This window comes from Herpailurus yagouaroundi, unplaced genomic scaffold (genome assembly GCF_014898765.1).
Source record: "Herpailurus yagouaroundi ecotype Mexico unplaced genomic scaffold, PumYag 182, whole genome shotgun sequence".
Taxonomy (NCBI): Eukaryota; Metazoa; Chordata; class Mammalia; order Carnivora; family Felidae; genus Herpailurus; species Herpailurus yagouaroundi.
In genome coordinates, this window is record NW_024412413.1 from 5,239,333 (window position 1) to 5,263,560 (window position 24,228).

The 24,228-nt window shown below is 59.5% G+C and overlaps 1 protein-coding gene across 3 annotated transcripts in view; it reads right to left on the reverse strand.

Moving 5' to 3' along the window:
• Positions 1–441: 441 nt before the first annotated feature.
• The window catches only part of PARVB (parvin beta), a 74,881-nt gene continuing 51,094 nt past the window's right edge, over positions 442–24,228 (reverse strand). Inside the window, exons 8-13 of one of the 3 annotated variants that reach the window (XM_040490596.1) lie at positions 21,729–21,748; positions 15,847–15,908; positions 13,279–13,347; positions 9,396–9,497; positions 4,755–4,827; positions 442–3,297 (exon numbers count right to left, since the gene is read on the reverse strand). In XM_040490596.1, the coding sequence (XP_040346530.1) occupies positions 3,221–3,297; positions 4,755–4,827; positions 9,396–9,497; positions 13,279–13,347; positions 15,847–15,908; positions 21,729–21,748 (403 nt within the window). In that variant the 3' untranslated portion in view covers positions 442–3,220. Of the gene's footprint in view, positions 3,298–4,748; positions 4,828–5,073; positions 5,194–9,395; positions 9,498–13,278; positions 13,348–15,846; positions 15,909–21,728; positions 21,749–24,228 lie in introns of those variants that run through there. The other 2 variants (XM_040490595.1, XM_040490597.1) reach the window with 2 other exon arrangements.

A 24,228-nucleotide genomic window follows, 5' to 3' on the forward strand; every position in this document is an offset into this window, starting at 1 on the left:
AACCTGGATGAAGGAAGGTGGCTCTTTAGGGAGGGAAACTGGAGGGACGTTCCCACCGTGGAAAGCGAGGGAGAACTAACCAGCCAGCAGTCACATGGGAACAAAGCGGGCTTGGACCAGGCAATTCTCCGAAGCCTGGGTTCTTTGGGGCGGCAATCGGGGATTCTTTCCGAGGTGCCCGAATCACCCCGTGACTTCTGCAGGGAAGGCTCACAGCAGGGCCAGCGTGGAGCACGAGCCCTTGGCCACCGTCGAGGGCCACTCGGGTCCCTCGCCCTGCAGCGTAAGGACACCACCCCCTGAGACAGCGCCGCTGTCCAGCAGGCCCGGTCCGATCGGAAGCTCCTGGAGCTTCTGTGTGTCCCAGCCCCCAGCACCGGGCTGGCGCGAACCGATGACCCCTAAGCGCAGGAGAGAAAAACCAGACACAAGCAGCGGACGGCCCCACGCTCTCGAGTTCTTTATTGGAATAAATAACAGCACACTGTTGGCACTTCCTGGCACCCTCCTGACCGAGTCTCCGGCTTAGGACAGATCAGGTTTGCATAGAGGGTGCTGGCCAGCCGCACTCAGGAAAAGCCTCAGTTTCCCGCGGCCAGCCAGGCGGGCAGCACAACAGCACAGCCAGGGTTTTAGCGGCTTTTCTTGAATATCCAGAAACCCAAAACAGACACGGCTTCAAACAATTAAAAAGGCTGTGAAACACCGGCACACGAAGGGGCTGAAGAAAGCATCTGGTTCCTTTAAAACACAGCTCTCTGTCACATGCAGTTAGGACACTGGGGCACACGGGGCTCGGCCTACAGGAGACCCCGCGGCTGTCACAAGGGGAACGAAGCTGCAGGCGGCTTCCCCGTGGCCAGCGGAGGACGCGAACAAAAGCCACTCGGAGGAGGATCAAAGGTGACCAGCTCACCACCCCCGCCCGACCCCGCACTCGGGCCCCGGAGACCCTGAGCCATCGCCGCTCGGGCGCAAATGAGCTGGCTTTTCCTTAGTTCCTGTGGAGGGGCCTCCTTCGTGGAAACACAATTCACTGAAAATGTGGGTCACTTGAGGAAGGGTTCTAGAACTTTCCGGGATTAAGGAAAGTTGCTTCTGCTGCCCGAGTCACCCCAAGAAGATGCCCCAGTGTGGCCACTGGGGCTGATCAGAGGGGGGGGGGGGACTGTCCCCAGAGGTGGCCCTGCCCTCCGCCTCACATCTGCACCCCTCCCCCCCCAACTGTGCAAATGTCCAGGCCATGCTTTCAACTCCGATTCTCACTGGATGGGGGAGGGAGGCAAATGAGGTGTATACAGCTCCAGGGCCCCTTACAGGTGTGTGGAAGGCACCTCCACCCCCCTGATCCAACTCGAATAAAACCGGTTTGGAGAGATGACATCTTTTGCCGGACCCACGGCCTTCGGCAGTCAGCACTGTGAGGCCAAGGTGCCTGTTCATGGTTGACCCGGATCTTAGTATCCCTCTTACCCTCCGACCAGAAACACACAGGGCTTGAAGAGGGCTCGTCGCCTGGGAACGCGGAGCCCCCCTGCCTTCCAGGGCAATTTCCTCCCTTTCGCGGTGCGGAGCCTGTCTGGGCTGAAAACCCCAAGGTCGTGTGCTTTCCAAATCCCGTGTCCCCACTCCTACCCCCTTTCAGCCCCCTGGGCCCCCAGGGATCACCCTCGCCAAGCCTGCCTGTGAACGGGGCCAGACGACTGGTCTCCACGGCTTTCAGGACGCTGGCATTCTAGGCGTGTGATGAAGTCAGCACGGAACCTTCCAGCCCTGGCTGTTTTGTCAACGTGGATCTTTAATGTCACTGCATCCGTAGGAACCACGGTAATGCTGTTTTAATTATTTCCTTCCCCCGTTGGGAAGCCACCTCCATCAAAACGGCGATTCTGAAACTAGCCCCGGCCTGGAAGCAGTGGGGCTGAGCCAGAATATTAAGCCGTTTTGTGAGCCGTGAGCACTGGCATTCGATTTAGTAGGACACACCAGCTCGACGGTGCCTACGGACAGCAGGACGGCCCTATTTCTCTCCTGAGCCAAGGTGGACAGGGGAGGAGGGCGGGTGGCACCAAGCGACCAGCGGGAGAGGCCAGCAGGGTTCTAGAAAGCCACACTCGGGAGGAGGGGGAGGAGCACTTCATATCCCCCCATTAAGGGCTGAACAGTGTCCCCTGGGGTCCGTACGTTGAAGCTCTCACCCCGAGTACCTCAAAATGCCACTGTATTTGGAGACGGGGTCTCTACAGAGGTCCGTATGTTAACATGAGGTCACATGGGGGGGCCCTGATCCATTATGACTGGTGTCCTTGTAAGAGATCAGGACGCAGACACTCATAGGGACGACGACACGAGGACACAGGGGGGAGGACGGCCATCTGTAAGCCAACACCGTGATGCTGGGACTTCTGGCCTCCAGAGCTGGGAGACCACCCACTTCTGCTGCCTAAGCCCCCTGCCTGTGGCACCTTGTTCTAGAAGCCCCTGGCAAGCTGATAGACTCCCCTTTCTAGAAGTTTGAAAAACGCATCTATTCCCAAACAGGGCCTCTGAGATGGATGGAGCAACATTTTAGGTGTAGCTCCTAACACAACCCATTTGGCTGTCACAAAAAAAAAAAAAAAAAAGAAGAAGAAGAAGAAGAAGAAAAGAAATACAGAAATAGCCTCAGCAAATCCTTCCTCCCACACCACGGCAGCGGGTCATCTGGGTCTTAGATGTTCATGCAAAAAGTGAATGAAAGAACACCGGTCAAGAAGCAGACCACGGCCCAGGCCCTCCTGTTCCATCGAAAGCTTCTGGGACTTTAAAAGCAGTTTTTAAAACCATAAAATGCTTTTTACGGAAAAGGTCTGGCTTCCATGGAGATTCCCCCAGAACGGTCCAGCGGAGTCTCGGCTCGGGTAGAGCTACTGATTCTGTTCTCATCGCCCGGGGCGGTTCCTCGCTGGGTCCAGAGGATCGCAGGGTGCCCCTCCCACGGGCTGGGGGGTGTGGGTGCGACCGGGGCACTGGAGGAGCCACAAACGAGACAGGGGCGCAGAACCCCGGATTCGCAAGGGTCCTGCCCGCTGCAGAGTTACAGGAGTTGCACAAGGGAGTTTGAGAGCAACGACCCGAAAAGGCCGGGTGGAGTGGGGGTGGGGGCGGGGGTAACCCTGGCTCGGAGGGGAAGCCAGCGGGCCTCCCCGCCCTGCACAGGGGTTTCCGCTGCTCTCCGAGGTCACTCTAGGTTCTTATACTTGGTGAACAGGTTGTAAAGGACCCTCAGTGTGGACTTGAGATCCAGGTTTACCACATCTGTGGAAGGAAACAGAAACCGTGGGTGGGGTGAGGACATGTGAGCCCGAGTGCCAGCACACAGGACCACACGGGGCAGCTGTCGCGTCCACAGCGGAGCACTTTGGCTTAAAGACCGACAGCCACCACACCCGGGACGCCCTGGGCAGCGCCGTCCCGAGACACAGACTGCCACAGGGGCCCCCAGGCCACCTGCCCGCTCAGTGAGCAGCTGGGATGGCCAGGACAGAGTGTGCAGCGAGGCCGGTCTGGGGACCAGCGGTGTCCACGTGGTGCGGGGTCTCCAACAGCCAAGGATGCTTGCTGGGTCCAACTCCCACGGGCCATCCGGTGCTAGGACCGACGGTGGGCATTCTGGGGCAGGGCGGGGTGGGGGCTGCTACTCCATCCCGCCCCCTCGAGGTCAGGCGACGGGGCCGGGGGTAGCCCACGGCAGGACCCTCGGAGGATCCGACAGCCTACTAAGTCTAGGCTGCCTTCTTTGGTGGGAAAGGGACCGGTCCTCCTGGATGTTGGGCACCTGGGTGTTCTCACTTGCCCTGTGACCTCAGGTAAGTGACATCCCTGCTCTGGGCCCCAGTCCTGTTCCCCTGTAGAACTGGCAGGGGATGCAAAAGCCCCTTGTCGGGCCAGAGCATGATCACCTTGCTTTCCCCCTGCAGGGACTCGACCCCAGAAGCAAAAATAGCATCTCTTACGGAAGGCAGGCTGAGGGGCTGCCGTGAGCCAACAGCTGTCCTTACACGGAGTCCCAGAGCGTTTCCAAGCCCGGCTTGTCAGAGCAGGAGGCAAGCGCAGGGCGCTGGCATAACCCTCCCCCCCTGCCTTCCCGTTTGGCACAGGAGACCGAGACTCGCAGAGGAGAAACGGCCTGCCCGCCGGTTCACCCTCAGAATGAACTCAGGGGCTCCCACCGACACCCGGGGCTCCCAGGGTCTCCCTGGTCCTGAGGCCTCGGCCCCGGCACCCTCCCGCCGCCGGCCACGGCTGCAGCGACGGGAGGTCAGGAGCCACCGAGCCGGAGGCGGCCAACAGGCCCGATGCCCTCTGAGAATGGGCAGGTCCGAGGAAGGCACCAGGCCCGCTCCTGGTCCCCCAGGCTCCCTGCTCGGGCGGCCACACCACCGGCTCCCCGGGCCTCCCTGCGGCTATTCAGACCCCCACACGGCATGATCGCGCCTCGTCCCTGCTCACAAGCCCTTGCCCTTTGCCGGCCGTCAGGGACATCAACCCAACGGTCATCTGACTGCGGCAAAGAGCATCTTCAGCTTGAGCGCTGGCACCCGCAGGGGGACAAAGGTCCTGAGGCTCGTGGGCGGAGGCCACGCCCTCCAAGTCCAGGGGCTGCTAAAAACCAGCACAGTCCCCCGGGCCCTGGTCCCCGAAGCTACGAGCATGGGGGGGGGGGAGGGGGGACACCGGGGCTGGGGTAGGCAGGGCCGGGGGCAGGGCATTACCTTCAGGGCGAGCCTTGGGGGTCTTGAGGCCTCCGTCCAGCATCAGCTCAAAGGCAAACGCCACGTTGTGGACCTGCCCAGGAAGCAAGAGCAGGGGTCAGGCTCTGCAGCCGCTCCCAGGCCCGCCCGCTGCCCGCTGCTTCTCTTCTGAAAGGACGAGGTGGGAACAAACACGGCCAGAGGGAGCCCTGGAGTCGGCACATCCCCTGGGACCCAAGCGGCCCAGGGCAGGGCACGGGCGGGCAGGGGCAGGGCATGGGGTGGGCGGGGGAGCAGGGAAGGGTGGAGATGTTTACTAGATGGTTCTCACTGCCCTCACCAGTGATCAGAGGCGGCTCAGAGGTGCAGGGGGGGAAGGCACAAAACCCACCCTCAAGGGCTCGGGCGTCCCCAAGGGCCGGCTCTGCTGAGGGCCACACGATGAGAAGTGGCAGTGACCCTGTTCTAGAAATGAGGCTCAGAGAGGACAAGTCACATCCCAGAGGCCCTCAGCCCTGTACACCGAGCGGCCACCCACCATGTGCTGGGAGGGCCTCACACACGGAGCCTGTGTGCGTAGCCGGGCAGGACACGGGCCTCGGGGGCAGCGGTGGCCCAGGCACTGGGCAGGCACTGGGGACGCTGCTGGGACTGACGCCAGCACAATGGTGGCTGCAGGTGACAGGCCGCGGGGGCCCCCTGGTGCTGGCCTCCACCTGCTGGATGCCACAGGAAGGCGGACCCCGCCCCCACCCCCACCCCCACGTGGAATCTTCCCGAAATGAAAAGGCCCCACTCGGCCCGCAAGGACACTGAAAGCTTGTGTTCTGCTAACACGTCGTGAAGAGACTGAAAATAACACCCTGTCTGCTGTGTTTATCCACCTGCATCACAGAGACGCAGGGTGACCAAAGCACAGCCAGCCGTCTCCCGAGCGCAAAGGTTGTTAGAGATCGGACGAGGGGGCACCAAAAATAAAACACAGAGCAGAGTCAGAGCTGGAAAGGACCCCGGGGCTCTGAGTAATCAAACATCCTTTCCACAGTAACACCTTCAGGATTTCAGTGTAAGTGAACCAGAACATGAGCATTTTACTTAGTTTTAATAATTAACCAGGAAAAAGATGTGTGACGAAATAACCCTCAGCTGGCAAACCCACAGCAGCCTGGGGGTACCGTGGAGGGGCCTCTAGGGCCCCCCAGCAGCACTGGCAGGCGGAGGGGCCCAGGTCGGGGACGGGCCCGGTGTGGGGAGGCATCCAGTGCGGGGAGGGGTCCAATGAGGGGACAGCCCAGGCCGTTCACACCCAGGGCTGGGCGGGGCTGCAAATGGCCAGATGGAGGGGGCCGGAGGGTCCCGGGCCATTCCCGAGGCCTTCGGAAAAGGCCAAACGGGAAGGCCAGGCAGGATGTCGGACGCCCAGCCCGAGGTGCGCGGAGCCGGCCCGGAGGAGGGCTGTGGGCTATGTCCCGGCCACTTTGCGAAGGAGGCCCCGGGGCTGAGATGGGTTAGGAGGCCTGTGCCAAGCGAGGCTCGGGGCTGGACGAGTCGGAGGCAGGATTCAGATCCGTGCCCCTTCCTACGCTGGCCGGCACCGTCCAGCCCACCTACTCCACACGGGCACAAGAGGCTCGGAGTCGCGACGGAGACAGGGTGGCAGAGAGGGAGAGACGGGAAGAAGACTTGGGTCTGGAAGGCTCCTCGAGCGGCCCGACTCGGGACATCTTCTCACGGCCTCTTCCAGGCCCGAGGGTCCTTCTCGAGCAGAGGCCGGGAACGAACAGGACGAGTGTCCCCGTTCGCCACACAGCGGGACCTGACCCGAGACTCCGAGAGAGAGAGAGACAGAGACAGAGACAGAGAGAGCGAGAGAGAGACGGCTCCTCGAAAGTGCTCCTGCAGAGAGCAGTTCCCGCCCAGACCCCCTTCCCTGCAGCTACTGGGCTCAGCAGGGCAAGTTTCCTTCCGCTTCCTTCTCAGTCTGAGGAAACTGCCAGACAGGAAGTCACCACCACCCTACTCTCGTCTCAGCCACGCCATCGCCGCCACTGACCTTTCCTACCCGCAGAGAAGCCCCCCCTGAGCCCGGGCCCCCCGGAATGGGGCAGACAGAAAAGCTAACAGCCGTGCCCCAAAGCCCCACGCTGCCCCTGGGAGCCCTCCACACGGCCAGGACGCCCCGCAATCCTTTCTTGCTGCAATTCAAAGGATTTTTGAAAACCTGGCCAAGTGACAGAGGAATAGAAGGTTCCAGAATAGGAGTGGGCTCTTCCAGCTCTGCCCTGCTGACTGTGTGAGCCTGGGCTGTGTCTCAGCCCTTTTGAGATTCTGTTTCCTTGTCCAGAGGGAGAGAATCAGATGGGGGGACACAAGGAAAGGAGCACCCTGAGAACGCCTGTTAAGAACCACCGCTGAATCTCCAGGATGCACTGCAGTCCCCACAGAAAGGGATGCTGTGGAGTCTTCCAGAAAGGTAACTGATGGGCACAGGGTACTGAGCAAAGTGGCTACCACAGAGTAAGATCATAGAACAAAAAGGGGCGCCTGGGTGGCTCAGTTAAGCATCTGACTCTGACTCAGGTCACAATCTCACAGTCCATGAGTTCGAGCCCCACGTCAGGCTCTGTGCTGACACCTCAGAGCCCGGAGCTGCTTCGGATTCTGTGTCTCCCTCTCTCTCTCTGCCCCTCCCGCGGCTCACACTCTGTCTCTGTCTCTCTCTCTAAAAAATAAACATTAAAACAATTAAACAACAACAACAACAAAAAGCCACTGGTCGCACCGACGGCTCAGTTCAAAGGGTACTGTTTGTGTGCAGAAGCCTAGGGCGTCTGAGCCGTCTGGTCTCATGTTTTAAAATCCAGTACGACTGTTTAAAAACACAGGTCCTCACTCTGCTTGGGGAGAGCAGCCCTTGATATATCTCTCATTTTGCTCACTGAACCATAGCGCCCGCCCTCGTCCTGGAAATACAGAGTTGCTACATTCTCAGGGTTGGAGCAAACGCGCCCCACAGAGTCTGGGCCCCAGAGGATACTTTGTGGGTGGTCCCCCAGCAGCCCCGGCCCACCTGCCCATCTACACGCAGTGCTGGAGAGCTTGAGTGCACGGACCAGCCTAGAGCGAGTTCAGGTCTATGCAGTGGGAGACACCACTGCCCGTGAGCTGGTCCTGATGACCAGAGGCTAATAAAGACGGCGAGCACACAAAGAACTTGCCAGTGGCTGCTGTGGTGACCATCACTCCCCAGGAGGAGCAGGGAGAGGATCCGGGGGAGGGCAGGGGTGCCAGAGAAGAATCCACCACAATTCCAGCATCCTCCCCAAGGTGGGTTCCACCTGCCCACAGAGCTGCATCCAGGGCCCCCCCCCCTCGGGCTCCCGGTGTGCCAGACGCCGTCCCCTGACACAGCCTTCCCCTCACGGCTCTCACGCAGGGGCAAAGGCGGTCGGCCACTCGGGCCTCTCACGCCTCCCAGGCCAGGCCAGCAACCAACAAAAACTCTCCTCTCTGTTTCAGAGGGAATAAGACCGGGGCCGGGGAGATGGTGCCCCGGCCATTTGCACAGCCTCAGCTCGGAAAGAAGCCCGGTTCCAGTCACTTGGCTCAATTAACCATGCGTGCCAGCATCGTCATGAACCTGAACAAAGAAAGCAACGCATCTGTGACCAGCCACGTCGGGCCTGGGAACGCAGGAGCCTCTTGAGCAAGTGATCTGCGTGCTCGTTTCCGGAACAACAGCACAGACACTGCTCACTCCCTCTTGCTCGTGCTGTCTCTGTTCAGCGCGGCTCCAACGTTCCAGGACCTCTCTGCTCTGCTCTGAGTCCGTCTCAGCAGCAAGGCAGGAACAACATTCGGCCGCGAGCGAACGGCCTGCAAGGTGGCCAGAAGCACGTGGACTGATGAGCCCCGGCCCCACCGTCGGAGGTTTCCCTGGCTGCCGTCACCCGCTGGCGCTGTCCGCCTCTCTGACTCACGGGTCTAGCGCTTTGGGAAAATAAGATGACAGACGCCTGGGAGTCCAAAGCAATCTGAACAGCCCTGCAAGCCAAGTTTCGCAAGGCAACGCACGAGCCGCTGTCTGGAGGGGCTGAACTTCAGGAAGCCCTGAGCCGGAGGCAAAAACGCCTGGCCGCAAACAGCAGTGACACAGGGGACGCGGCGGCCCACGTTCACGGGTTGGGCCCCTTTTTTCTGTTATCTTAGAGAAAGAAAGCGCAAGGCGGGGAGAGGGGCGAATCCCAAGCAGCCTCCACGCTCGCACGGACTCTAACGCGGGGCTCAATCCCACGACCCTGGGATCGTGACCTGAGCCGGAATCAAGAGTCAGATGCTCAACTGACCGAGCCACCCCAGGTGCCCCAAAGGTTAGGCCCCTGGGCCAAAACGATCCTATTTGGGGAATTCTCCTAGAAAACAATCCACAAGGACGGACACACACTCACACACGTTCGAGATGCCCCTCCCTATTATCTTAATGGGAAAAAAGCAGAAGTTAACTGCCTCCGAACGGGGAGCCGGGGGACAGCGGTGCCCGAGCCACCCCGTGGGACCTTGTGCCCCCACTGAAAACGGCACCCGGGAAGCAGCTGGGGCCAGAGGTGCCCTGGTAACGAGCACATTCCCGGGCCACTCTGAGGACGGGGACCACACACGTACCTTCTGGTCGAAGCTGTCTGGGGTCAGGTGGAAGTTGTACAGGGGGACAAAGTAGTCCTCCAGGAGGCCCATGAGCAGCACCAGGTAGACCCCATCTGCGAACTGCAGAGAAGCACTCGGTGAGGTTTCGGGGCTGTACACGGGGTGGGCAAACCTTCCACACGCGTTCAAGAGAAGGAAGACGTCTTAAGGGAAGAGCTCCGTCCCTCGTTGGGGCCGGAACCCGCCATCAGGGAAAGGCCCCGGGCGCAGAGCGTCTGGCTCGGGACTGACGGGGCCGTGCAGGTGTCTGGGGCTGCAGCATGCCCACGCGGTCAGGGCCACGGCGCTAGGAACGGACGGCCCGGCTGCTAGACCCCGCCCCCCACCGCTGCCCCCGGGGGAACACTGCCCCCCATCTCTCAGGGTTGGCATGCGGACGAGAGGGCGGGCCGGGCGGCCCCGGCAGGGGTGAGTCAGCCGCCGCCGCGACCCACCCGTGAGGGGCGGGGGGCCCACCCGCTCACCTTGGCAGCTGATGGAACAACTTCTTCTAGCCGCGCTTTCCCACGCTCGAGCCCCGGTGACGAAGAGCTCCCGTGTGTCTATCTACGTGGGCACCTAGCCGGGCCCTGAAGGCCGGTGGCACTGGGTCGGGCTGCGGCCCTCACTCAAGACCCCCACCCAGCCCCTCTCCCTGCCACCCGGCCCAGCAGCACCTGCCCCCACAGCGGGGACCGGGCATCTAGAACAAAAGACCCCCCCCTCTTTGGCAGACAGCCCTCCCCCACCCCAATAAGCCAGGGAGCAGCTCCAGCTTTGAAAGAGAAAGCAGCGGAGACCGGCGAGGGCGAGGGGACAAGAGAGGCACAGGAGGCCCCGGGGGGGTGGGGAGGGGAAGGGGGAGGGGGGTCTTGGCCATCGCCCCAGAGGACAGACATGGCGTCGCTGAAGGGTCGAGACCTGCTGGGTCCCCTGCGGGGCCAGCCCTGTGAGGACCCCAGCCTCCGGGCGTCTGAGCCTGTGCTGTCCCGACAGGCCGCGGCACCTATTGGAACGAGACACTTCTTTGTTTGGATGTTGTGGACTCGTCCTCCTTCACACATAACGTGAAATCTGCCATTTTGACCGCTTCTCAGCGGCACGGAGTCCGTTCGCGCCGCGGGCGACCATCACTGCTGTCTGTTCCCGGAACTCACGTCATCGTGGAAGACGGAAGTTCCTAAATTCTAACTGTTTTTAAGTTTATCTATTTATTTTCAGAGCGACAGAGGCAGCACGAGTGGGGGAGGGGCGGAGAGAGCGAGGGAGAGACAGAGAATCGCGAGGCGGCTCCAGGCTCCGAGCCGTCAGCACAGAGCCCGACGCGGGGCTCGAACTCACGGACCGCGAGATCGTGACCTGGCTGAAGTCCGACGCTTAACTGACTGAGCGGGTCAAGCCCCGCCTGGGGCTCTGAGCTGTCAGAGCAAAGCCCACTTTGGATCCTCTGCCCCCCACCTCTGCTCCTCCCCTGCTGGCGCTCCCTCTCTATCAAAAATAAATAAACTTAAAAAAAAAACGGGGTACCTGGGTGGATCAGTCGGTTAAGTGTCCGACTTCAGCTCAGGTCATGATCTCACGGTTCGTGAGTTTCAAGCCCCACGTTGGGCTCTGTGCTGTCAGCACAGAGCCTACTTTGTATCCTCTCTCTCTCTCTTTCTCTCTGCTCCTCCCCTGCTCTCTCTCTCTCTCAAAAATAAATAAAACATTAAAACAAATACCCGGATTCCATTGCAACAAAAGGAAACAGTTCCTTGCCTTTCTATGGCCAGTGATCTTTTCTGCTGGACCAGTGAGTGGTTAAAAATACTTTTCGGATACTACGCTAAGTGTGGTGATAGGAAGAAAAGGGGGAGGGGGGGATACTGAGTAAATAAAGATCAATGCAAATTGAAGAGACTGTCTCAGTCCAGACGTCCGGTGACCGATACTGGTGTGTGGGCCATCAGGGAAGTGACAGCCGGGAATGGCTAGCACGGCCCGTGATGTTCAGGTGCGCAAACCTTCCTGGGCCCTCAAAGCGTCACCGCCTTTGCTCCAACAGCCCCATTTCCAGGAGCGCGTCCCAGAGAAGGAGACCAAGAGCTGTGTGCAGACAGCTCCCCACGGCCCAGGGCAAGGCGGCAACGAGGAGCTGCCTCAGTGAAGCACGCTGCAGCCCCAGGACGGAACAGAAGGCAGTCCCCAGAGGCGACGCGTGTGGACAGACAGACCAGGCAACCGGAGGACGATTAGGCAGGCTCACACACACACACACACACACACACACACACAGGCTCCAACCAAAAGATGCCGGCAATAAATTAAGTAACGAAAACCACATCACAAGAGAGCTGCACAGTATGATATGTTGTTGTTAAAAAAAAATACATTTATGCATAAGAGCCACCTGGAAGAATACACATCAACCGTGAACTGTGGTTAGTGAGGTCTGGAGACGATGAAGGGGGCAGACGGGGAGGGACAAAGGATGACGTGTTAGGACACTTCGGGACTGCTGATGGACCGAACAGCAAATACTGAGAGGCGAGGGGTGCAATGTCCGTAAACTGCAACAACAACGAATGTCTCTGCAAACAGTGCGCAAATAAACACACTCATTAGAAACGGGCCGTTTGGCTTTCCCATACGGACCCGCACTGTCCACGATTAGCCAGCCGTGCAGAGAAAAGGTCTGGAACGAAACCCTCAGCACAGCCATCTCCGGGAGTCGGGATTAGGAGTGATTTTTATTTGCTTTGCTTATCTGCGTTTTCAGACATTCCACGATGAACCTGAATTACTTTTTTAATTAGGAAAGCAAATGAGGAAAGGTAAAGAAACAGACAGGAACGGAGGGAGGCAATCACCCAGGGGTTTAAGAGGATCAGCGGTGGGTGGGAGGACTCTGTACCGAGAACTTTATAAAGACTCCACAAATTCAAGCACCCAGCTAATCCTGGGAAAATTATATTTTGTGCTTAATGCCCACTGAGTCCTCGAAACATATTTTCGCTATGTGATTAGCTCCGAGGGGGTGGGGGAGTATATTTTATATACTTCCTGCAGAAGCCCGATTTTGTGCACACTCACTGGACAGGTATTCAGTGAGCACTTGCTCAATAAGGATAGTGATGGAGAACAGAAGTGGGGGGTGGGGGATGGAATGTTCTAAACTGAAAAACTTGCACGCGCAAATGCCCTTCGGCGGGGGGCCGGGGGGCGGGGGGGGTGGCAAGTCAGAGGGTGTTACGGGTTGAATTGTGCGCCCCTAAATGATGTGCTGGGAGTCCTAACCCGTAGAACCCGTGAACATGACCTTATTTGGAAATAGTCACTACTAAAGTAACTTGAGTTAAAGATGAGGTCACTAGAACGGGCCCTAATCCAACATAACCCATGTCCTTACTAAAAGGGGAAATCTGGACACACAGACGCGCACACGGGGGGCATGCCATGTGACAATGAAGGCAGAGATCTATAACCCGACGAGGTGAGGCATCTCTCACCCGACGGAAGCCAAGAATCACCAGCAGCCCCACCGGGCAGCTGGGGAGAGGCCTGGCACAGAGCCCCCCTCACAGCCTCAGGAGGAAGCAACCCTCCCAACGTTGATCTGGGGCGTCCAGCCTCCAGGACCGTGAGGACGTAAATGTCTCAGGTAGAAGCCACTCAGTCTGGGGCTCTTTCTTCCAGTAGCCCCAGGAAGTTAGGACAGAGGCCCCGAGAGAAGGCCAGAGCGGAGGAGGCCAGCTCTTCCGGCTGTGGGGTGGGCATTCCTTGCAGACGAACAAGGTGGCACCGGCCTTGCTCACACGGCCCAGCCGGGATCCAAAAACTGGCCGAAAACGGGGACACATGCTTCAACCCAAACACTGCTCACCTGGGTCTCTAGTTCGGTCACCTCCAAATTCAGCTTGTTCAAGTGCTTGTTCACAAATGTGATGAGAGACTGTCAAGGCAGAGAGAGAGACAGGAGCCGTGAGCAAGAGATGTACCTCCCGTCCAACGGGACGGCCGTGACACTGGCCGTCACTGGCTTTGTAAGACGCTTCCCTAATCTGTTTGCTAAAATAAAAGGCTCATGTGGGAAATGATACGTTCTTACAGCGACCCTCAGTTTTAATGGAATAAAGCCTAAATCTATCCCAGCTGGAGGAGAAAACTCACATCTCTATCCCCCCGCCCCCCGCCCCCGCCCACCCCCCCCCACACACGTAGTTAACAATCCTCTAGAAGAATCCTCAGCGCCCTTCAGAAGGATAACACCGTCAGGGGAAGGTGATTACGTTTTTAAATGTATCCTAGATGTGACCTCGAACGACCAAAGGCTGAGAGGGGTCACACTCGTCAGTTTCAGGACACTTCAGTAAGCTTGATCACAGGGAGGCAGGGCCACCGACTTCTCGCCAGCAAACGTTTACAACTTGTCACCTGTCACTTTTCTCAGCCAGCAAATCCCAACGCCGACGGGGACTCAACACCAGCCCCACCCCAGACACGATGCCATGTCCTCAAACGTGCTCCCCAGATTTATTGAGCAGCCGCTACGTGCCAGGCACTTTGGCGCTGGGGGCAGGAAGACCGTAAGACGGGAGGGGGGGGGGGACCCACCTGGATAAGCCTGTGGCAGGATTCTCCCTACACAGCTGGTGGAGGCGACAAGAGAAATCAAGAGCCAGAGCGGAACATGTGAAAGACGTGAAGGTCTGCTGGGCACAGAGGCAGGCGTGTGGACCCCCCCCCCCGGCCCCCCGAGGATGCCAGAGGAGGGAGCCTTTGAGTGGGGGGTGGGCAGAGCAGGCACCCAGGCCGCGAACATGCCGGGGTCTTCAGGCTGCAGCTGGATGTGACGGGATGGAAGAGAGCAGGAGGGGTGACCCCGGAGAGGGGGGCAGGGTACTCCCGGCTTTTATTCTGGGGTACGGGCAGCCACTAACACGGCCACTCTCGATGTGGGGGTGGGGAAGGGCCGGGCTGGAAGCAGGAAGGCGTCAGGTGTCAGGCAGATAAAAGGATTTGGCCTTAGTCATCACTGGGGTCCCCAGGGCCCCAAACTATGTCTTTTCGAAGAACGAATTAACAGCCTATCTACTGAAAGTTGAACCTTAACCACATCGTACTCAGCGATAGCTGATACACTTCGTGCTAGGCCTCTGCTGGACCTGATTATATGCTGCTCTCACAGAGCCCCGGAGAGGGGAGTCCTGCCTTGGCCCTGACAGATGGGGAAACTGAGGTACGCTTATCGTCTGCCTCAGGTCACGCAGTTGATAGATGGGGCAGCCAGATTTGAATCTCCCTGTGCATCCAGACGGTTCTGTCAGGGTTGCTGGGGGCCAGATGTGGCAGGGGGAGGGGGGAGCGGCACTGCTCTGAGGCCCCAAGGCGGGCCACTCGTGACCCAAGGATGCTAAGAAGGCTCCGCCCCAGAAGGACCACTGGGATGGTTGTGCCAGCCTTTTGCAAAGTACTTCCAAGAACTCATAATCTCATGGTCCCAGGCTGGACCGGCATTTTCCAAAAGTGGGCTCCATAGGAATTTAATTTAATGTATTTAACAAAATAAATGGATCAACAGATGTCACTATCGACAAACGAGTTTGGAAAATGCTCCCTACCCAGCCCCCTCTTGGAGAATTCCAATGCACGGCAGCATATTAAAGGCCCTGAGAAGTCCTGCATTAAGAAACCCGTTCTGGGAAATTGTCCCAGACAAAGCGCTCTCTCCCCCAGGTCAAGGGCAGAAACGATTGCTCCTTGGCTTTCACAGGAAGGCGGAAAGCGCATCCACCCTCCCGCTGCCTCCTCGAGGGAGGCGTCTGCAGGCGCTCAGAGAACTCCAGTGGGCTGGGTCTCGATTCCTTCTGGGCGAGAACAGTCCCTCCTGGCGGATGCCCCTGGAGGCTCGTCATTCCCCAGCCCCTGACTCCAGTCTCGGTTGGCCCGGTTTGCTCCATATCCAGGGTCTTACGCGCAGGCTGCCTGGGCTGGGGGCGGGGCGGGGAGGGGGCCTGTCCTTGCGCTCCTGCGTGGCGGTGGGGGAATGGGCCAAGTGCACGCACAGAGCAGCTCGAAGGCCTGCCTGCTAACCGGGCAGGTTGTGAATACAGCTTCATGGCCACGAGGCCTGCAAGAGCCAGCAGGTGGACATGCTTGAAAACATTCCCATGTTGAGAAAGAGCCCCGAGTCGGAACGAAGCACCACAGTGGCCCTGGCGGGACAATTCACCCAACAGGAGCGGGCGGGGCGGGCAGGAAGACGCCCGGGGAGCGGAGATGTTGAGTTAAAAGGTGCTAATTTTATGCACTGTAGTTACGTTTTTGCCTATAATTACACTTCAATCCATGTGGCAAACATTTCAGAGATTGCAAACGTGTTCCCACCTTCTTCCCAGCACCGAGTAAAAAAGCCTGGAGACAGAGGCAGAGAGCCCAGCCCAGGGCCTACCTTCTTCACCACGCTGAGCTTGTCCGGGGCGTGGTCGAACAGGGTGTCGAAGGCGTCCCGCTCTGCGTGGACAGGCAAAGGGGAGGAGACACGGGGTGGGGTTTATGGAAACGCACGGGCCGCCCCCCCCCATCCCGGGGACCGGGCAGCTTCGGAGCCCGCCTCCGGGGATGTCCCGCCCCCCTGACTCTCTCACCCGCCTAGAATCCCCCTCATTCCCACCAGAGCCCGAGGGCAGGCGCAGATGAGGGACAAAATCAAGGAAAAGATGCCTCCTCTAAGTCAGTTTCTGTCTTGCAACATGGAACTCACGGGCGGCACTTGAACACCCGCCCCCATCACATCCTCAGACTCCAGGAATCCTCGTCTGCCCCCTCCCCCCCCCCCCCCTCGCCACGCGTACCAGTAAATGTCGCTGGAGCCTCTGAGCGCGTCTCCCCACCAGCCCGGCTACCAGCCCCACGCCTGCCCCACTGCCCTCACGTGGCGGCGGCCTCCTCCTTACCTGGCCTCCCTCCTCTACTCCCAGCCCTCCGATCCCTGCTCCTAGCAGGTGCGACGAGCCCTTTAAAGGGTAGACTGGGTCATTTCTTGCCCCTCCCGATCCCTGCCCTGACCGAAACTCTCCAACAGTTTCTTGTCGCTCGCTCCCTCTCCCGTGCCCCACGGGATCCAGCAGGCACAGTCACCCCTCCCCACCCAACACACGCACCCTCCCTGGCTTCCAGGCCGCTCCTCCATCACAGGCCCACCACAGGGCCTTTGCACCCGCTGTCCACCTGCCATACTTCCTTCAGGTTGCTCTCAGATATCACTCCGCCGGAGAGCCTTCCACGACCATCCACATCTAGAAGAGGGCCCCACACCCGCTCTCTGTCCTCTGACCCTCGTGGGCTGCCTGTAACACTCGATCACTTGAAAGGACACCTAATGTTTACATGTCTGCTGGATATTATCTGCTGGCCTCTCAACTCCTTGCTGGCTGAAACACCTTTCTCGCTGGTTCCCTGCACTGCCTCAGAGCAAATGAACCAACCAGGAGACCCGGCTCCAGAATCCCTCCCCAGCAATTCTTTGGGGGGTGTCCCCCTCCGCGGGGACCTCTGCAGGGCCTGAGGCGGCCTGTTCTATCATGTCCCACCCATTTGCCTTCTTCCAGGAGAGCCCTAACCCGCTCTGCTACCCAAGAGCCCAGCCATGCCCTCCAAGTCAACACAGAACCCATCTGACGTAAGGCCAATGGAGGCCAGGTCACCATGGCTCCCAATGGATAAGAGGGAGCAGGGCGGGCTGGGGGCCACGTGCCTGGTTCTAGCCTGCTGCTGCCATGGCAGGGCCTCATGGAGGCTGGACGGAGCCCGCTGCACCCTGGAGCCCAAGCAGGGAGACTGAGGCCTCAGAGTGGATGCGGGGCTGTGGGGGTTCCCTGGCAGGGTAGAGGGGGAAAGGGAGGAGGGCATCTGGAAGGCCCTGGGGCCCCGACTTCTGTCTTCCAGGAACCAGCTGTTCCCCGAAGGTGCTCGGGGCAACATATGCTCAGAGGACCCCAGCCAGCAGAGAGGCCCTCTATTACCAGCACGGGCTTGGGGGCAACCCCCAGCGCGGCGTTCTGGGGGCTGCGGAGCCCAGCCGGATCAGGTGGGGTGGGAGCAGGAAGTCTCCACTGCCTGTCTGGAGATGGCCGGGAGCCCAGAACCAGAGCTGACCCAGGGCCAGCTTCAGGACTGCCCGGTCTGACCCACGGAGGGGAGAGGGAGAAATCAGAAGGCAGGCTGACACCTAAGCCGGCCAGAGAACCATGTCTCCCGGGGGAGGCGGCCCAGTCCCCCCCCCCCCCCCCCCCCCCGCCCGTCTGGCCCGAAGAGGAAAGCGCTCCAGGTCCAAGGCCGAGGGTGCCGGGAGGCAACTCGCAGCCCAGCTCAGGTAGCGACCCCTCGGCCTCGGGGGTGGGGAGAGGGAAGGGGAGAGGCAAGGAGCACCCGTGGGGGGGTCGTGGTCACGTATGTGTGTAGCACATAAACACGCATGCATGGGGTGCGTGTACGTGTGTGTGTGCGCGCGCGTGTGTGTGTGTGCATGGCACGTATACAACACACGCATGGCGGGGCGCGTGTGCTTGGGGAGAGGGCCACCCGGTTTCGCCCGCCTAAAAGCCACCAGCAACCAGAGGCCCCGGCCTTGCAGAGGCCCCTCCTCCAGCTCTGCTGTGAAGGCGGCTGGACGTTATTTTTCTAATCCCTTAAATCAGATTAGGCTCAATACCACAGCCTGCTAAGGAGGGGAAGAGAAAAGCTGCATCTTTTACAAAGCAAAATACGAACTTTAAATGCAGCTTGAGAAAAACCCTGGGAGCGGGGCGGAGCCTGACGTCAGCCGCGTATATTTAGCTGGGCCACCGCTGGGCTCCCGGAGCGAAGGCGTGCAGGGGCGCCACGGGAGGGTGCGGAGGCCTGCCGCCCCTGAGCCACCCCTACCTGCACCGGGGGCACAGGGGCGACACCACACAGCACGGCCGGGCCAGCCTCCGCCGCACCCCCGAGGGAAGCCTGGCCTCGGGAACGAAAACAGATCCCGTTTCAAATCCCGACTTCAAAGTCCCCGGACTTTGGGCAAGTTGCTTCCTTCCCTACCGTTTCCTCCTCCGTAAAGTGGGAGTGACGATAGTCCCTACCTCACCTCACGGCTGGAGTAGGAATGAAACAGAGGACAGAGGGACAAGCACAGCTGCCCTCTCGGCCCCACCCCAGCCTCATGTCTCTCTGCAGACTCTGGGGACAGTCACAGAGGGAAAGCCCTGGGAGGGGCACAGGCTGGGTGGAGGCAGACGGGGAAACTGAGGTACAGCACAAAGAGAGCGGAAACCCACCAGGAGCCAGAAAGGACACAGAGAGAGGCCAAGTCAACCAGGACATGCCCGTCTGTCCAAGGTCAACCCCCACCCCGCGGAGACTGACTTTCATCCCGATTTGTTGTCTGTTTAACAGTTTTCAAACCTAAGTGGGCATTTCTGGCTTGTCTAAAAGAAGGGGAAACTGCAGCAAACAGCACGCATTCCCACCTGGCGTCAACGAGCCGCCCACGGAAGTGGGGGTGTGGGCTCCCCAGTTTGCCCTCCCCACCCCGCGACCCGGCACACAGGCTGAGGGTCACAGCATCACCTGATGCTCTCGGTGCTCACCCCTTGGTGTTACCGACCTGGTCCCTGGAGGCCCCCAGGGACAGAGGGCCAGGGGCCTGAGGGAGGCCTCACACAGGAGCCTTGAGGTTGAGCGGGGGTTTGCTGGGACAAGAGGAGGGGGAAGGGCATTCCAGACAGAGGGAAGAGAAAGCACAAAGAAGCACAAGAGAGCCAGGGCGGGGTGCAGACAGCGTGGCCTGGGAAGGAGGGTCAGAGGGACTGGGTCCGGCAGGGGGAGGAGCCCCAGAGGGTGGTGACCGGGAGGGGCACAGGTGGCTCGGTCGGGCTGCAGTGGGGGGGAAGGGGAGGCTTTGTCGGCAGGAAGGGAGGGAGGTGAGGAGGAGATGGGGGTAGGAGAGCTGCTCCCCTGTCCCGAAGCTCAGGGCAGGGGAGGGGCCGCCACGGAGGAGAGGCAGCCGGAAGCCTGTTGCCATGGAGACCAAGCAGCAGCTCCCAGCTCCTCTGGGGAGAAGGGCCTCCCAGCCCACCTCAGCCAGGACAGTGGTGACTCACGGAAGGGGGGCCTGGCGGGGGGGGGGGGGGGAGGGGGGAGGGCGACCCCCTTCCCTCCCGAGCTCAGAGTGCCCAGGTGAAAAACAGGTGCTGAACAGGACCCCCCCCCCCAAAGCCCAGCGGGCAGACATTAGCCAAGGAGGGTCCACCCCGGCAGGTCTGCAGCCCAGGGCTGGAGGCTGCAGGGGGATGCACGCTGAGGATGACACAGCTCCAGCCCAAAGGATGCTTATAGTTCAAGAGGCCTCGTGTGAAGGCACAGAAGGAGGGCGCCGAGGGCTCCCCGAGCCTGCCAGGTAGTGGCAGCTCCCTGGGAGCACCAGCGAGGGGAGCCAAGAGACAGGCTGGGTGGGGGCAGGGCAGTCAGGGAGGGCCTCCTGGGTAGGAGCTGGGGAGTGAGCTGTGGGGGAATCCAGGGGGAGAGCATTCCAAGAGCAAGAGCTGGAGGGCGGGGGTGGGGGGGGCGTGACAGGAGGCAGAGAGGCCGGGGGAGGGAGGCGGCCAGGGAGGAGGCGAGGGGTGTGTGAAGGGGTGGTCTGAGAGGGTCTGGGGGCCACTTCGAGGGCTGTGGCTTTAGCTTAAGCCAAGGTGGGGGGTAAAAAGGAGAGTGAGGGGTTGGGGGGCGCTTTAGGAAGTATGACTCCAGCTCGAGGGGTGAGCCAGGGACCAGGACCCAGGAGGGAAGGAGAGTCAGACCTCGGTGGGCCAAGGGCTGTCGGGGACCCCAAGGATCCCACGGGAGAAGAGCCAGCGGAGGCCCAGCTGCGGCCGAGGTTGCCATCTGGGTACCCAGGGGACCTCGGGGCTTGCGCCAGCAGAAGCCGGAGCTGGGGACGGAGCTAACAGCCTGTCCCCCGCTAATAGCCTGCTTGCACTTCCTAAGCAGGGCGAGCCTATAAAGTAGCAACAACTCCACCAGCTTCTCCTGGTTCCGCGGCCCCTGAAGGCTCACACGTCCCCCGTGTCCACCGGCACAGCAGCTGGGTCCGTTCTCATACTGTGACACCTGGCCCTTTCCCAAGGCATCACGGTCCTGCACCCCATTTGCGCCATTTGCAGGGTCGCGGGGGCTTCTCGGCCGGGCTCCCACCCCCTCTGCCCCCGCCAAACAGGGACGTGACAACGTGCAGAAAATCAAAGACACTTAACAACGGTCTGAAGGGCCCGCTCCGATCACCTCTGTACCTCCCCAGTTCCACGGAGGTCTGAGCCCACACAGGAGTGACAGGGAGGTGACACAAGGGTACACTGTGTCCCCCGCCCGGGCAGCGGGGGCCAAGCTGCCATGACACGTGTCGGCCCAAGGTGCCCTCGCTGGCCCCGCGGGCTGAGCTCCTCTCACTGTCGCCCCATTGCCCTCAGCACCGGAGGGTTTCCTTTTCTCTCCCTTCCTTTAAAAAATAATAAAGACATTTAAAAAGGACTGAACTGCTTACTTCAAAAAAAAAAAAAACAGCAAAGACTGGGATTTTCCCCAGGGCAGCTTAAGGCCTACTTAAGAAAGCTTGAGGACGTAACAGCTCCAGGCTCTGAGCTGTCAGCACAGAGCCCGACCCGGGGCTCGAACTCTCGAGCCGTGAGATCATGTCCGGGGCCGAAGTCGGACGTTTAACCTGCGAAGCCCCCCAGGCGCCCCTCCACTTTTCCTTCTAACAGCTGTGCTCACTGGAGAACTTGCGATTTGGGGGTGGAGGGCTTTGTGTTTTGAAATCTTCTCCAAAGCAAGGAGCTTCACTCAGTCGGCCTCTGGCTGTGGCTGAGAAGAAGCTGGGGGCCTCCCACCCCTCGGGGTTCGAACGCCGCCCCAAGCTGTCCTTGTATCTGACACCTCTTGCTGAGATGAAGACAGGGTCGTGCCATGCTTCCGGAGGGGAGGGGACAGCTCTCCGGAACGGCCACTGGAAACGCCCCCCGCCCCAGAGAGCACCTGCCACATCCCAGACACCCCTCCCCCCCACCAGCCCCGTTTCACACGCCACCCCCACCACGTTCTTCTTATCCCACCGGCCGGTGGCATCTCGGAGAAGCAGACAGACCCCAGGGGGATCCACACACTCTTCCTCGGAGACGCAGCGCTGCCGACGGTAGCAAACCCCACCGGGTCCTGCCGGCCCTGCCCCCTGCGTGAGCTTCCCGTCACCGCCCCAAAGTGCCCGCGACCCGGGGCCTCCCCACCCCCACGCTTACTTACCAAAGCGACCCATCATCATCCTGCAAACAGAACAGAGAGGGAGCCATCAGAGGGGTCGCTCAGAACGCGGCGTGAGGAGACCACGATGGAGGGAACGCAGAAGTCGCGGCCCCCCGCTGCCCCTTGAGGGGCTTTTTATTTTTTTTTTTAATTTTTTTTTTTCAACGTTTATTTATTTTTGGGACAGAGAGAGACAGAGCATGAACGGGGGAGGGGCAGAGAGAGAGGGAGACACAGAATCGGAAACAGGCTCCAGGCTCTGAGCCGTCAGCCCAGAGCCTGACGCGGGGCTCGAACTCCCGGACCGCGAGATCGTGACCTGGCTGAAGTCGGACGCTTAACCGACTGCGCCACCCAGGCGCCCTTGAGGGGCTTTTTATAAAGAGGTAAATCCCGTTTCGATAGAGTCTCTGCCCCTCTAATTACAAAGGGCAGGTGCTCGTGTGGATTTCTAAATGTCGGCCCAAGATCGGCAGCAAACGGCCACCTTTCTTCAAAACATCCCTCCGATGCCATTTGCCACTGCATGGCAGCGGTTAATGGAGAGAACAGTTCAGCAGAAAACGGGTCTCCTGGAGCCGCTGAACTGTAAGCTCTAATGCGCAAGGGTCACCCTGTGCAAGGGTGCAAGCACACCTCTCATTCAGGGAGTCACGGAAGAATCCTGAAGAGGCACAGGCTGGGCCCTGATTCCTGCCTGCAGACGCTGAAACCACAAGGCACAGAGGCTGGTCCCTCCAGCACGCAGGCGCTCCCCCTGCATCGACCTTCCGGAGAGGCACGGAGGTCCTTATTTCGTCCCCAAGTCCCTCCACGCTCAAGTCCTTTGGCTCGGTCTTACTTAACAAACATTCTCTTGAGCAGTTACTAGGCGCAAGCCATGGAAATAAAGAAACAAACACCCCATACCAATAAATGCCACGGCCCTGCCCTCATAAACCCCCATTTCAACACGGCCCATGGGTACCCGTGGGCACTAAAAGGAAGCCAGCCACTCCTCTGGGCAACCGCGGAGGGCTTCCCGGAGGAGGTGAGCTCTCAGCGTGGCCTCTAGAAAAAGAAATGGGAAGGAAGGTAGGAAGCCCAGCCCCGTGAGGACGAGGGACAGATGGAAGGACAGAGGCCTGCCACCCAGGCAGCCCAACCCCCCGACTAGATGAGGACCTGCTCAGTCTGATCCAGCACTGTCAGCAAATACGGTGTCTGTTGTTTTAAGCCACTTGGTTTGGGGGTGGCTTGCTACACAATTGTGGATAACTAACATGCCACCCCCCCCCCCCATTCCCCTCAAGCTGCCTTCCTGCGGCTCCCAAACAGGCCGGGCTGGTTACCATAGGCCCACTAGAGGTGCCAGGCTGGGCACCACGGCCCTTGGCCGGGGTCTCCCCTCTCCCCCTCCCCCCTGCTGCCACGGGCTTGGAACAGACACGCCGCACATCAGGCCTCCGGGCAGCGACTCCCCAATTCGCCAGCTCCCATGCCGGGAGTGGTTTCCTGGGTCAGCCTCAAGTTTTGAGAGACCGTCCGTGAATTCGTGACACAGTAATTAATCACTCCGTGAACAGAGCGGGAGGAGGGTTCACCGAGAAGATCAATCTCGAATGTTCTGTTTCATCTGAAACAGGTTTGGTCGAGAGGCACAAAAGCAAGTGAATTTTAAAGCTCCTTCACGGGCTCCTAAAAGCCACACGCAAAATTTACCATTTGATTTGCTATTTTCGATAGATTTTGAAGCCTTTTAGACTTCTTAAAAATTGCCCTCTGGCTTTCTCTCTAAGAGGCGAGGGACGGCTCGGCACTCTCTCAAAGGCAAGTTCTAATTCAGACGTGTGGCTCCCTCTCCGACAGAGCGGATGCAGGGACAAGGGGTCCCTAACCATTCTGAACACCTCCTCCCTCCCGCCCCCTCTCTACGTTCTTTAAGATCACCTTCTAAAATAAGGAATAAAAGTCCAAAGGCTTTGGAGAGTAACTCTGTTCTCACACAGAAAACTTTGAAGACTTTGGCATACCTACCGGACAAAAGCCCAATGTTTTAAATTCCCCTTTTCCTTTTCTTCCTCGTAAAAAGATCTTGAATGTGATCAGTTACATTTTTACTTGTTTATTATTCTCTGTGTCTTTCCAGAAACGATCTGGGGCAGCCGAAGTACGTTCTAATTCCTGCACCGCACATTATTTATTTTTCTATCTGGGAGAATTCCTCATTTAAATACCAAACCAGGGGCGCCTGGGTGGCTCAGTCGGTTAAGCGTCAGACTTTGGCTCAGGTCGTGGTCTCGCGGTTCGTGGGTTCGAGCCCCACGTGGGGCCCTGTGCTGACAGTTCGGAGCCCGGAGCCTGCTTCGGATTCTGTGTCTCCCTCTCTCTCTGCCCCTGCCCCACTCGCGCTCTCTCTCTCAAAAATAAACAAACATTAAAAATTTTTAGGGGCGCCTGGGTGGCGCAGTCGGTTAAGCGTCCGACTTCAGCCAGGTCACGATCTCGTGGTCTGTGAGTT